At 39.2% G+C, this 15,438-nt stretch overlaps 1 protein-coding gene across 1 annotated transcript in view; it reads right to left on the reverse strand.

Moving 5' to 3' along the window:
• LOC106093105 (serine-rich adhesin for platelets) overlaps nucleotides 1-15,438 on the reverse strand; it is a 742,527-nt gene that overhangs the window by 7,764 nt on the left and 719,325 nt on the right. The window contains exon 13 of the mRNA XM_059370838.1: nucleotides 14,184-14,318. Coding sequence (XP_059226821.1) covers nucleotides 14,184-14,318 — 135 coding nt within the window. The remainder of the gene's footprint in view (nucleotides 1-14,183; nucleotides 14,319-15,438) is intronic.

Raw genomic sequence — 15,438 nt, forward strand, 5'->3', positions numbered from 1 at the left:
CAATTACTTTTTAGGCAACCCAATATAAATATGACAATGCCTTGGCGTTGTTTATGGAACTCACTTCCTAAAGATAAATTTGACATACTAAGGAGATCGTTAATCCAACACGGGGTTGACATTTTACCCTTATATATGCATATTACGCAAGTCAAATTGAATTCAAGACCACTGCATACGGTTCTCTGCGAAAACCAGCCTGCAGGATTTAATGGGCCATACTTCAAAACGGCTGCTGGAGAGTCCTCCTGAAAATGAGCTGGCGACTCTTCACAAAAAACTTACATTGATCACATTGGAGACGGGAAATATGTTGAATGCAGCTACAAGTTCCCTCCATGGGACGGAAAAGTCGTAAACGAACTGACTGGAACAATCTCAACATTGCCATGTCCAATTTGTAAAAAGAGTCAGAAGAACTTCGGTAATTTGAACGATTTTACAAACAAGGAGAATTACGAATAGAGAATAAAACCTTTGCATGCGAGAATACGTTGCATGGGGTTCTTGCTAAAATTGGCTTATACCCTATCACAAAGGAAGAAAAGTTCGATAGAAATACATCAACTAAGGATAAGGAAAATATCAAAACGAAGCAAATAAACAACTTGGACTAAAAATAGACTGTCCCAAGTACGGATAAGAAAACTCAAACGATGGATATTTTTTGAAAATGATGAGGCAGTAACTAGAATCACTGGAATTGACAATCAAATCGTAAAAAGATTAGGAACTATTTTAAATTACTTAAACTGCAAGGAAAGCATCAATTCTAAAATATATTCATTGAAAATTGCAACACTTTAAGGGGAAAAATATCCACAGAAGAAATTGATCCTAATTGTCTATAAAATATTGGCAAAGATGTAATTGACTATCTTCTGAAGAAGCACAGAACAAATTCTGTACAACATATAAATTACAGAATACGTTTAAAGCATCACGGATGAGGCAAATTGATCCGATCCACTTATTTCTTCAAATCGGCATGTGAAGTCACAAAAAAAAATAATAAAAAAATTATAGTTTAGAAATGATATGTCTTGTAGACATAGATTCATATACGAATTCTGATGAAAATTTAATAGTTAGTTGAAAAAAAAAAAAAATTAGTTAATAATTTTAAAACATTAAAGCTTTAAAAAAAACCATAAAATTTACAAAAATATTATTTTTTAATCCTTTTATTTACCATTTTTCTACATATTCTGACTTTGATGAGGTATAACTAAGCACCTACAAAGAGTAGCACCCTTTTCAAGCATTTATAGCCTGAACAGTTATCTTTCATATCATTCAGCTATTCTAATTGGTTCAAAAGATATGATTTTTGCCACGAAAAAACTCAAATTGCACCACTGTGCGACGTTTGAGGGACTACTCCTCCCGAACCTCGTTGGTGAATTTTGCACAAAAGCTTTGCATGCCATCACCGTACATATTTGCCGTGGCTTCACCCCCATTGATGGCATCTGTGATAGGTTAAACGTCTACCTCACCGATCTTGCCAGTAATTCCCCTGCAAGAGAAATCTTCAGCAACATTGTACACTACATGCACGAATGAGATGAAAGATAAGCTGAATGTGAAAGTGGCCTACCGCCCAGAAAAGTTTAAACCCCCTTCCCATAATTTCAAAATGTTCATTGTTTTCAATAAAACTTGATCATTTTATTGCTTTTCAAAGAGAAAGTTAGGCTGGTTTCGTTAATGGTGTTGCGCTTTGTTTTTCAATCGTTGCGTTAAAAAATGAACTCTGAAAGCAAAAGAAAACAAGTAAAAAGGCGTTAAGTTCGGCCGGGCCGAACTTTGGATACCCACCACCTCGGATATATATGTGAACCACCTTTCCTCAAAATCCGGTGCAAAATTCATACCTTATGCCCCATAGCAGCTATATCAATATATGTTCCGATTTGAACCAGATACTAATAAGTAAAAGTTATTGTTCAATTGTATATAACAAAATATTGGTCTTTTTAGTAGTTATATCTAAAAATAAAACGATCTGCACTATATACGACACGGATGTCGAAAAGCATAACATAAGTCAGTGTGTCAAATTTCAGTGCAATCGGATTAAAAATGCGCCTTTTATGGGGCCAAGACTTTAAAACGAGAGATCGGTTTTTATGGCAGCTATATGCAAATCTTGATCGATCTAGACCAAATTGCAGAAATATGTGGAGGGGCTTAACTTAACTCTTTGTCCCAAATTTCGGCAACATCGGACAATAAATGCGCCTTTTATGGCTCCAAAGCCTAAAACCGAGAGATCGGTCTATATGGCAGCTATATCCAAATCTGGAGCGATCTGAGCCAAATTGCCGGAGGATGTTGAAGGGCCTAATACAACTCACTGTCCCAAATTTTCGCAAAATCGGATAAAAAATGTGGCTTTTATGGGCCTAAGACCCTAAATTGGAGAATCGGTCTATATGGCAGCTATATCCAAATCTGAACCGATATGAGCCATATTGACGGAGGATGTCTAAGGGCCTAACACAACTCACTGTCCCAAATTTCAGCAAAATCGAATAATAAATGTGGCTTTTATGGGCCTTAGACCCTAAATCGGCGGATCGGTCTTTATGGCAGCTATATCCAAATCTGAACCGATCTGGGCCAAATTAACGAAGGATGTCGAAGGGGCTAAGACAACTCACTGTCCCGAATTTCAGCAAAATCGGGTAATAAATGTAGCTTTTATGGGCCTATGACCCTAAATCGAAGGATCGGTCTATATGGCAGCTATATCCAAATCTGAACCGATCTGAGCCATACTGACGGAAGATGTCGAAGGGCCTAAGGCAACTCACTGTCCTGAATTTCAGCAAAATCGGATAATAAATGTGTACTTGTATGGGCCTAAGACCCAAAATCTGAGGATCGGTCTATATGGCAGCTATATCCAAATCTGAACCGATCTGAGCCAAATTGACGAAGGATGTCGAAGGGTCTAACACAACTCACTACCCCAAATTTCAGCAAAATCGGATAGTAAATGTGGCTTTTATTGGCCTAAGACCCTAAATCGGCGGATCGGTCTATATGGGGGCTATATCAGGATATAGTCCGACATAGCCCATCTTCGAACTTAACCTGCTTATGGACAAAAAAATACTCTGTGCAAAATTTCAGCTCAATATCTCTATTTTTGAAGACTGTAGCGTGATTTCAACAGACAGGCGGACAGACGGACGGACATGTCTAGATCGTCTTAGATTTTTACGCTGATCAAGAATATATATACTTTATAGGGTCGGAAATGGATATTTCGATGTGTTGCAAACGGAATGACAAAATGAATATACCCCCATCCTTCGGTGGTGGGTATAAAAAAAAAAACACAAAAAGCTAAAGTTAACAAGTAAAAGCGTGCTAAGTTCGGCCGGGCCGAATCTTATATACCCTCCACCATAGATCGCATTTGTCGAGTTCTTTTCCCGGCATCTCTTCTTAGGCAAAAAAGGATATAAGAAAAGAGTTGCTCTGCTATTAAAACGATATCAAGATATGGTCCGGTTCGGACCACAATTAAATTATATAGACCTGTGTAAAATTTCAGCCAATTCGTATAAGAATTGCGCCCATTGGGGTTCACGAAGTAAAATAAAGAGAACGATTTATATGGGATCTGTATCGGGCTATAGACCGATTCAGACCATAATAAACACGTTTTTTGATGGTCATGAGAGGATCCGTCGTACAAAATTTCAGGCATATCGGATAATAATTGCGACCTCTAGGGGTCAAGAAGTCAAGATCCCAGATCGGTTTATATGGCAGCTATATCAGGTTATGAACCGATTTGAACCTTATTTGACACAGTTGAAAGTAAAAATAAAATATGTCATGCAAAATTTCAGCCAAATCGGATAGGAATTGCGCCCTCTAGAAGCTCAAGAAGTCAAGACCCAAGATCGGTTTATATGGCAGCTATATCAGGTTATGGACCGATTTGAACTATACTTGGCACAGATGTTGGATATCATAACAAAACACGTCGTGCAAAAAATTCATTCCAATCGGATAAGAATTGCGCACTTTGGAGGCTCAAGAAGTCAAGACCCAAGATCGGTTTATATAACAGCTATATCAGGTTATAGACCGATTTGAACTATACTTGGCACAGTTGTTGGATATCATAGCAAAACACGTCGTGCAAAATTTCATTCCAATCGGATAAGAATTGCGCACTCTAGAGGCTCAAGAAGTCAAGACCCAAGATCGGTTTATATGGCAGCTATATCAGGTTATGGACCGATTTAAACCATACTTGGCACAGTTATTGGATATAATAACAAAACACGTCGTGCAAAATTTTATTCTGGTCGGATAAGAATTGCGCCTTCTAGAGGCTCAAGAAGTCAAGACCCAAGATCGGTTTATATGGCAGCTATATCAGGTTATGGACCGATTTGAACTATACTTGGCACAGTTGTTGGATTTCATAGCAAAACACGTCGTGCAAAATTTCATTTCAATCGGTTAAGAATTGCGCACTCTAGAGGCTCAAGAAGTCAAGACGCAAGATCGGTTTATATGGCAGCTATATCGAAACATGGACCGATATGGCCCATTTACAATACCAACCGACTTACACTAATAAGAAGTATTTGTGCAAAATTTCAAGCGGCTAGCTTTACTCCTTCGGAAGTTAGCGTGCTTTCGACAGACAGACGGACGGACGGACGGACGGACAGACGGACGGACATGGCTAGATCGACATAAAATGTCGCGACGATCAAGAATATATATGCTTTATGGGGTCTTAGGCGAATATTTCGAGTAGTTACAAACAGAATGACGAAATTAGTATACCCCCCATCTTATGGTGGAGGGTATAAAAAATGTTAACATTGATTCTTTAAAACAATACTTCATATATGACAACACAAAAAGACGCTCGATTTTAGTAATCAAAGCTGAAAGTTTCTTTAGTGGAATTTGTTTGCTGTAGTGGGATTTGTTTGCTTAAGTGGGATTTTTTTGCAACGCAACGCTCAAAAGCAAAGCTTGACGCGTTCGTTCTGTTTTGGCCTTTATACATCTGCCATACATGCCACTGCAATTTGCTATGGTCAGAAGTAGAAACAAGGACCTCAAGTCACTTGCCAGCAGCAAATGTGGCGCTGACAAAGCCTTGTTGACCACGTACAAAGCAATTGGCCGGTCAGTGGTAAGTTATACAGCACCAGTATGGTATCGTCAGCTATGTAACACGCAACGGAATAATATTCAGATTTGTCAGAATATCGCTCTTCGGACTGCGGCGGGCTGCCTCCTCAGTTCTTATGTGGACCACATTATCTGTGCGAAGACATAACTGTAGTCTGTTATCGCAGGGACCATCCAAATTATCATTTAGTGGATAGGCATCCACCGCCAAGAAGCCTTAAGCCTACATGATCTATAGCGAGGGGTTCAACGCTACAAGACAGATCCTCTAAATCAAGCGTGTCTAGGCAACATTCATGCAGACACGGTAGCAGATTTTGTGAATAAGTACCGGTGGAATGTGGCCCTTGGAGAATGACCGCCTTCAATTGCACCTTTAGAAATTGACCTTCCCCGCCAAACTAGAGTAGTTCTGACTCTAATACGTTTCGGCAGATGGTGCCGCCTCAACTCCTACAGAGCGAGAATGATACCAATGGGCAGGATTTGTGTTCAGATTGTGACGACACGACACACGTACCCTATTTAAACCGCCCAGCAAGATCTACTCGACTCAGATCCAGATCCACACACTGCTCAGTTACCTTCCGGCAGATGCAGCCGCCTCAACTGCTGCAGAGCGAGAATTGATGCCAAAGTGCAGGATGTGTGTCCAGATTGCGACGCCCCCTGTTGAAACCGCCCAGCCGGATCTACTCGATATTCAGCGGACGAAAGATAGCATATTTAATGCCAATTAAAGAAAATCAGCCCAAGAAAAACCCTGAAAGTCTGCAAACTTTATAAAAGCCCACGCCTTAAAACATGGGCAGTTTATTGGGATGTGTATTACGCATAGCTCAAGAAATGCCCGGGACGGCAAAACGTAACTCCTGAATACTTTTCTGTTGACAGGTTGATAACATTAATGGCGCCAAGTTGAAAAAGTTTCTCTCAAAAACCCGTGTGCCATCTAAGATGACGGCATGGCGTAAGAGCGAATATAACGGAGGACAGGTTGAGGCTTTTAATGAAAACGCATTTTCCACAGGATGCGACGACAAACAGGGAGTCATCGGAATCTAGGAACATTCAAGTTGATCAAAGACTCATCATTAGGGACTTTGGCTGCTTACCCCCATATAAGTTACCTGGTGGTATATTTTCGGCGTTATTACAGAAGGAGCCGGATTACCTGGCATCCTATTTGGGAGCAATATTCACAACGTGCCTAGGACTTCCATATACTCCGAAAGCCTGGGGGTGGAATGAGTGGTTTTCATACCCAAGTCCGGCAAGGCAAGCAATGCGAAATCAAAGGCCTATAGATCTTATGTCCTGTCTACTTAAAACCATGGAGCGTATAGTGAATAGCATGATAAAGAGAAGGAAGTTGGACAGGCACGCCGCAGGGGGATTTTAATAACCACTCCTGTGGCCACTAGCATAAATAAATTCGGATGTTGACGGAGGAGGGTTTTGAATCAGACTATAATAATAAAGGAGTCCGAATCAGCTATGCAAAAGAGACGAAAGGGTTTTGGAGAAGGTATATGACTGGGCTGGACCTAACGGTCTATATGTTAATCCAGAGAAGACTGAGATCTGTCAGTTCACGAGGAAGACGAAGGTGGGTCAATTTGAGTCGCCAAGTTTCCTCAACAGAACAATTACGATATCCGATAAAGTCAAATACTTGGATGTGAGACGAAACCTGAGGTAGAGTGCGAGACACACTGCAGCAGTGCCTCGCACTTTACTTCAGGCACCGTCTTGGATTGACGGAACTCCGGTATTGCCATTTGGAAGTTCATGGTACACAGATGGATCAAAGCTAGAGCACAGAGTGGGCCTGGCGGTATACATTGAGGAGGCAGGGTCTGTGTTATATTTTCGACTGCATGATCATAACGCGGTGTGGAAATCGGAAGCCGGGCGATCGCGGAATGCGTGATGTGGTATGATGTTTGCGCGAAGATGTCATGTATGAAAACTTCATGGACAGTAAACTGGCCATCAGAGATAAAACAACTAGCACGCTAAGTTCACGAACAGTCTTTGAGTATAAGACGGAGATTAAAGCCTTCTCTAAGGAAGACACTATCCGCATCGTTTGGGTGCCGGGTCATAGAGGAGTAAGAGGGAAGGAAAAGGCAGACGAATTGGCCGTAGGGGCCAGAGAACTGCCATTGGTGAACTTGGTGACTGCGAAACCTTTCGGGCCGACGCAGCCCGAGTTAAGGGCGTGAGCACTTAACTTGCACGTAGCATTGTAGGACCCGTAGGACCCCTATGGGGGTCCGGATCGTGAGAAGACGATTATCATATTGAAAGGAGGCAGGCAGGAAGTTTTTGATATCATTGCGGATCACATAGTTATACGGACGCACTTATGCAGAATAGGTGACATCGTGGATAGAGCATGTGTGGATGATAATGAGATGTTGGAACATTTCCCATGTGATTGTTTGAATTTTCCATCTAACAAATTTCCATCTAACATAACTCCCTTGGGGGGTTTCTTTTTGGTCGACTCATAGCTTATGTATATGTTCTCTGCGATATCTGGTGGAATGACTTGATAAGTATACCACTTTTCTATGGTGGAGGGTTTAATAGTTTGTTGCTTATTTTATTACCATGTAAAGCCTAGTACTGTCTTCATTCAAACCGAAAATGCTTATTAAACTATTGCGAAATCTGACGGACTCTAATATTTGCCAGAACACAAACAAAAGTCAAACAACAACAACACACAACAAAGACAACATCATTGAAACACAGTTGATTGGTGCACATTTCGTGAGCATTTAAATTTAATTACATTGGTAATTAATTGAAGAGAATTTTGTAATGGCGTGACGACATGTCGCTACTATTGTATTTTGCTCATATTTAGAACTCAGTACCACTTCTACGGAATGTTTTCGCATTTTCTTCGTCACAATTTTTTTACAACGCGTTTTATCAGTTGCTAGAGCGAAAAATCAATGTCAGTACTAGGCTTTAGAGGGCAAGATATTTTTATACCCTCCATCATAGGATGGAGGTATACTAATTTCGTCATTCTATTTGTAACTACTCGAAATATTCGTCTGAGACCCCATATATATTCTTGATCGTCGTGACATTTTATGTCGATCTAGCCATGCCCGTCCGGCACAAATTTTGCACATAAACTTTTTATCAGTGTAGGTCGGTTGGGATTGCAAATGGGCCAAATCGGTCCATGTTTTGATACAGTGGCCATATAAACCGATCTTGGGTCTTGACTTCTTGAGCCTCTAGAGAGCGCAATTCTCGTCCGATTTAACGAACATTTTGCACGTAGTGTTTTCATATCACTTCCAACAACTGTGTTAAGTATGATACAAATCGGTTCAAAATCTGGTATAACTGTCATATAAATCGATCTGGGATCTTGACTTCTTGAGCCTCTAGAGGCCGCAATTGTCATCCGATTTGGAAGAAATTTTGTATAACGGCTTCTCTCATGACCTTCAACATACGTGTCTAATATGGTCTGAAACGATATATAGCTTGATACAGCTTCCATATAAACCGATTTCTCAATTTAGCTTCTTGAGCCCCTACAAAGTGTAATTCTTATCCGAATGAATTGAAATATTGCACAATGACTTCTACAATGTTCAGAGTCCAGACTAAATGGACTTTAACTAGCTCCAATAGCACAACAGGTTTTATTCAATATTCTTTGTTTGCCTAAAAAGACATACTGCGCATAGAACTCGACAAATGCGATCCTTGGTGGAGGGTATATAAGATTCGGCCTGGCCGAACTTGGGACGCTTTTACTTATTTTTTTTTTTTGTTGATTTATCCTTTTTAACGCAGCATTCTAAAAAGATTTTTGAGATAATTTAAATTTGAATACTTTTATTTTATTTCATTTCATTTCTTTTTGAATTAATTACTATAAAAAGCCATCTAAGACTGAGCTTTGCTTTCATTGAAAACGTTACTTGCAGGAAAAAGGCAAATAAAATTTGTAATGCTAATGTTCCATTTTTATATCCACCACCGAAGGATGGGGGTATATTCATTTTGTCATTCCGTTTGCAACACATCGAAATATCCATTTCCGACCCTATAAAGTATATATATTCTTGATCAGCGTAAAAATCTAAGACGATCTAGACATGTCCGTCCGTCTGTCCGTCTGTCTGTTGAAATCACGCTACAGTCTTCAAAAATAGAGATATTGAGCTGAAATTTTGCACAGAGTATTTTTTTGTTCATAAGCAGTTTAAGTTCGAAGATGGGCTATATCGGACTATATCTTGATATAGCCCCCATATAGACCGATCCGCCGACTTAGGGTCTTAGGCCCATAAAAGCCACATTTATAATCCGATTTTGCTGAAATTTGGGACAGTGAGTTGTGTTAGACCCTTCGATATCCTTCGTCAATTTGGCCTAGATCGATCCAGATTTGGATATAGCTGCCATATATACCTATCCTCCGATTTAGGGTCTAAGGCCCATAAAAGGCGCATTTATTGTCCGATGTCGCCGAAATTCGGAACAGTGAGTTGTGTTAGGCATTTCGACATTCTTCTTCAATTTCACTCAGATCGGTCCAGAGTTGGATATAGCTGCCATATAAACCGATCTCTCGATTTAAAGTTTTCGGCCCATAAAAAGCACATTTATTTTCCGATGTTGCAGAAATTTGGGACAGATTGTTAAGTTAAGCCCCTCCACATATTTCTGCAATTCGGTCTAGGTCGATCAAGATTTGCATATTGCTGCCATATAGACAGATATCTCGATTTAAAGTCTTGGCCCCATAAAAGGCGCATTTATAATTCGATTTAACTGAAATGATATAGCTACTAAAAAGACCAATATTTTGGTATACACAATTGAACAGTGACTTGTACTTGGTAGTATTGGGTCCAAATCGGACCATATACGGTACGGTATAACTGCTATGGGACATAAGGTATGCAATTTTCACGGGATTTTGATGAAAGGTGGTTTACGTTTATACCCGAGGTGGTGGGTATCCAAAGTTCGGCCCGGCCGAACTTAACGCCTTTTTACTTGTTTCTACTAAACAAGAAGAGCATTTTGGATCTTTAAACAAGCACGCATGCCGGAAGCAACTGTGTATGCTAATGTCACGATAGTTTTAACTTACACTATTGCATCGAGGGGTGCAATATTTTCTGCTGGAAATATATAAATATATATATACTTTGTTCGGTCACAGATCGATACTTAGATGTGTTACAAACGGAATGACGGAATTAGTATACCCCCATCTTATGGTGGAGGGTATAAAAAACGATTTGTAGCTGCACGAATGCAATTTATCAGTATTTGTGCCCAACTAGTTAAAAATCTGGCGTTTGAGAATGAAATGATATTGTAGACCTCAAGGGGACCAAAGAGGACCACAAATGAAGATTTGACAGCCCGAACAAGTTTTCGAAATGCCAAGGTAACCAATTTTAGAGGCCTGCCAAATGCCGCCCAGACTACCTAGGGCCTTTAAATTTTGCTTATGATCTAGTCAACACCTCAGATCAAACTATTTAAAATTTAAAAGAGATATCTTCTGCTGTTGCCAAACGGCAGATATTTTACTAATTTTCTATCGCACCGCCAGGCGTTTGGCAACGCTACCAGAATCATTACAACGCTTAATTGTGCGATGCACAAATATTTATTCACTTTGAGGTGTTGAAGTTCGTCAACAATATCTGGAGAACTCCAACAAAATATAACGAAATCACTCTTCTACGCGTGAACTCCATTATAATGATTATCTTCTCTAAGCCGCTGTTACACGGCATCTAGTTGTCTTATGACATGCCACTTTCTGTATTCAAATGTAATTTTAAATGTTTGTCAAATTTGTGAAAGTCAACAAGTAAAAAGGCATTAAGTTCGGCCGGGCCGAACTTTGGATACCCACCACCTCGGGTATATATGAAAACCCTCTTTCGTAACAATCCGGTGAAAATTGGATATCTTATGCACCTAAATTCGACGCGGATATTGAGTGGGCTAATAAATATAAGTCACTGTTAAATTTTGTATTTCAAATTTCAACAAAATCGGGTAATAAATAAAGCTTTTATGAGCTTCAGACCCTTAATCGGCACATCGATATATATGAGAGCTATATCTTACTACAGTCCGATCTTTACCATATTTGGGTCGAATGTTGGGAGGCCTAAAACTACTCACTGTTTGAAATTTCAGCTAAATCGGATAAAAAGTAAAGCACTTATGGGCATTAGACCCCTTATCGGGAGATCGGTCTAATGGCAGCTATATCTAAATATAATCTGATCTAAACCGTATTTAGGTCAGGTGTCAGGAGGCTTAAGATAACTCACTGTTTCGAATTTCAGCGAAATCGGGTAATAAACAAAGCTTTTATGGGCATCAGACTCTTTATCGGGAGATCGGTCTATATGGCAGCTTTATCTAAATATGGTCCGATTTGGCTCGTTCAAGAACATAACCAGCGTGCATCAAAAAGGCGTATCTGTGCCAAATTTCAACTCAATATCTCAATTTTTGAAGGCTGTAGAGTGATTACAACAGACGGACGGACAAACGGACAGACACACGGACATCGTTAAATCGTCCTAAATTTTACGACGATCCGAAATATGTATACTTTGTAGGGTCGGAAATTGATATTTCGATGTGTTGCTAACGGAATGACTAAATTAATATACCCTCTATCCTACCTAGGTGGTTACAAAAAGTTTAATTTGGGATTGCTTTAATTCGGCTGACAACGAAAACAGCGATTTCATTATGTTTTTGTCAGAAGGAATAGAGCACGCTCTAAACCAAAAAATTACATGTGCTATTTTGAAAAGTGATTTTCATATGTTAGTTTCATTTGTATCGGACGACATGTACACCTCTACATGTGCTAAATTTGACATCTCATAAGACACCTACATGCCGTGTAATAGAGCCTTTAATAAACATGGAAGCAAATGCCTTTGGTGGTTTATAATGAGCTTCCAATAAAACAAATATCATATATGTAGCTGTCATTTCTGGTTTGACAGTATTAACTCTTCGTGTCAGCTATCTTGTACTTGAAATGTGATTAATTCAAATAAGTAAAAGCGTGCTAAGTTCGGCCGGGCCGAATCTTATATACCCTCCACCATGGATCGTATTTATCGAGTTCTTTTACCGGCATCTCTTCTTAGGCAAAACAGGATGTAAGAAAAGATTTGCTCTGCTATTAGAGCGATATCAAGATATGGTCCGGTTTGGACCACAATTAAATTATATGTTGGAGACCTGTGTAAAATATTAGCCAATTCGAATAAGAATTGCGCCCTTTGGGGGCTCAAGATGTAAAATAGAGAGATCGATTTATATGGGAGCTGTATCGGGCTATAGACCGATTCAGACCATGATAAACACGTATGTTGATGGTCATGAGAGGATCCGTCGTACAAAATTTCAGGCAAATCGGATAATAATTGCGACCTCTAGAGGCTCAAGAAGTCAGCTATATCAGGTAGCTATATCGGGTTATGAACCGATTTGAACCATACTTGGCACAGTTATTGGATATCATAACAAAACACGTCGTGCCAAAATTCATTCAAATCGGATAAGAATTGCGCCCTATAGAGGCTCAAGAAGTCAAGACCCAAGATCGGTTTATATGACAGCTATATCAGGTTATGAACCGATTTGAACCACACTTGGCGCAGTTGTTGGATATCATAACAAAACACGTCGTGCAAAATTTTATTCTGGTCGGATAAGAATTGCGCCTTCTAGAGGCTCAAGAAGTCAAGACCCAAGATCGGTTTATATGACAGCTATATCAGGTTATGAACCGATTTGAACCACACTTGGCACAGTTATTGGATATCATAACAAAACACGTCGTGCCAAAATTCATTCAAATCGGATAAGAATTGCGCCCTATAGAGGCTCAAGAAGTCAAGACCCAAGATCGGTTTATATGACAGCTATATCAGGTTATGAACCGATTTGAACCACACTTGGCGCAGTTGTTGGATATCATAACAAAACACGTCGTGCAAAATTTTATTCTGGTCGGATAAGAATTGCGCCTTCTAGAGGCTCAAGAAGTCAAGACCCAAGATCGGTTTATATGGCAGCTATATCCAAACATGGACCGATATGGCCCATTTACAATACCAACCGACCCACACTAATAAGAAGTATTTGTGCAAAATTTCAAGCGGCTAGCTTTACTCCTTCGGAAGTTAGCGTGCTTTTGACAGACAGACAGACGGACGGACGGACGGACGGACGGACATGGCTAGATCGACATAAAATGTCACGACGATCAAGAATATATATACTTTATGGGGTCTCTGACGAATATTTCGAGTAGTTACAAACAGAATGACGAAATTAGTATACCCCCATCCTATGGTGGAGGGTATAAAAACGCCATTTTCATATGTGTGTATTGTGTGACCAGCGAATTTTAATTCGACACATTTGTTACCGTCTGCGGTAGATTTGATCCTATTGTTCTCATATAACATACGAGTATTAAAAAATTTTTATTAGTCTGATTTGTATATTAAGAATTTGCATAGATTTTTTGAGCATTCAGAATTCACTGAATAAGGTTAAGCCAAGCGATTAGCCAACATAATTTTTTTTTAATTTTTGGCAGAACTTGGCATTGAGGATGTCAACTTGTTTTCTTTTTTACATTCATTCTTTGTTTACGTTTTCTCCTATATGATGACATTTTAAATCGACAAATTTGACATCCTTAATGATGTTCATGGGGCCCATCCAATTTATGTTTTCACATGTGACCTAACCTTCTATTAGTGAATCCTGTAGGTCATTAAAAAGTCCTTTAAAGTATGCTAACCCAGACTTATCATTGGTGGTGCCAATCTTTTGCTAATTTCTCTTCATAATTGTGCTCTTGTGCAACGTGTCATACTGTTGTAGTGTAGAAAGGGTGGGTTGATTGTTTTTTTTTTCAAGAGGGGAGAGGAAGAAAAACTTACCTCGTTGGACTCGGTGGTGGATATGAGATACCCCGATGACTAGGCGATAATAGTAAATTACCCGATTGTGTGCTGCTGGTATTGGCTGCACCCGGTACCAATAGGGTATTATTACTATAAGTATGGTAAAGATTACTAATGGAGAGAGGCAGACGCCATTTCGAGATACATTTTTGGTTGAACACATATACAAACACATACACGTACGCACATATATAGAGAGTAGTTAGTGATGTATGATGTCGGTACATCACATCACACCAAACCACAAAAGCCAACCAAAAGGGTTAAAAAGCCAATTCAAAATTTGTAAGAAAACAACAACGCAAGATGAAATATCCGAAAAAGAAGAAGAAAAAAGATTTTTTTTTATATATATATAAAAAAATAAAAATAATTTTTAAATCCAATAAAAATGCGTTTAAAACTGTATTTCATTAAGGCTAAGTGAATTTTTGTTTTCAGAAGCAAAAGCTTGAAATATAGAAAATAAAGACAATTTAGAATGAGTGCACAATTTAGAATGAAAGTACTCGCTCAATGACTGTTACGCAGATATACAAGCATCTGTGAGTTCGATGGTTTCTTTATCGTTAGGGCTTTTCATTCAAATCATTTGAAGTGTCTTTATTTTCTTTTATCTACTATAGTAGCAGTTTTTTTTATACAACTCAACAACATTGCTTTAACCAACAAATGTGTATGTGTAGGTTAATGTTAGACTCCCTAATCTGTTTCCGATCCTTAGGGTTATACTGGCGATAATTACATCAGATAAAGTCATAGATTCGACACGACCAGCTTTTATGTACCGTTTTTTGGGATTATTTTGGGATTAGAGTTCCAGAGTTCTAAAACACAGGATTAAAAAAATTGGTTTGAATTTAAAGGCATTTGTGTTGTCATTTTAGTGTTTTTCTTATACGTCGCGGCGAGACTAAGACCGAGAATGGCCAATAAAGAAAAAATCACCGATGAATGGCTCAAAACTAGGAGTAGGCAAACAAGAAGCCAAATTGACTACAAAGACCAGGGAGTTGTCGTCAATAAACTTGGGGGGATTGCGCTGCGCCATCATGGCATCGTAGTCTGAGCTAAAGATTAAAAATTTAAAATACGTTTCTTAGACTAGGCCCCACTTAACCCAAGTGCTTATAAACCGCATAAGAGAATTGCTAAGGTATATGTGGAAAATTTACGAAAGAATCAAATGCCTTCGATAAGTCCAGTGCCACGAGGATCGTCCTATCACATG

Source organism: Stomoxys calcitrans, chromosome 1 (assembly GCF_963082655.1).
Source record: "Stomoxys calcitrans chromosome 1, idStoCalc2.1, whole genome shotgun sequence".
Lineage (NCBI taxonomy): Eukaryota > Metazoa > Arthropoda > Insecta > Diptera > Muscidae > Stomoxys > Stomoxys calcitrans.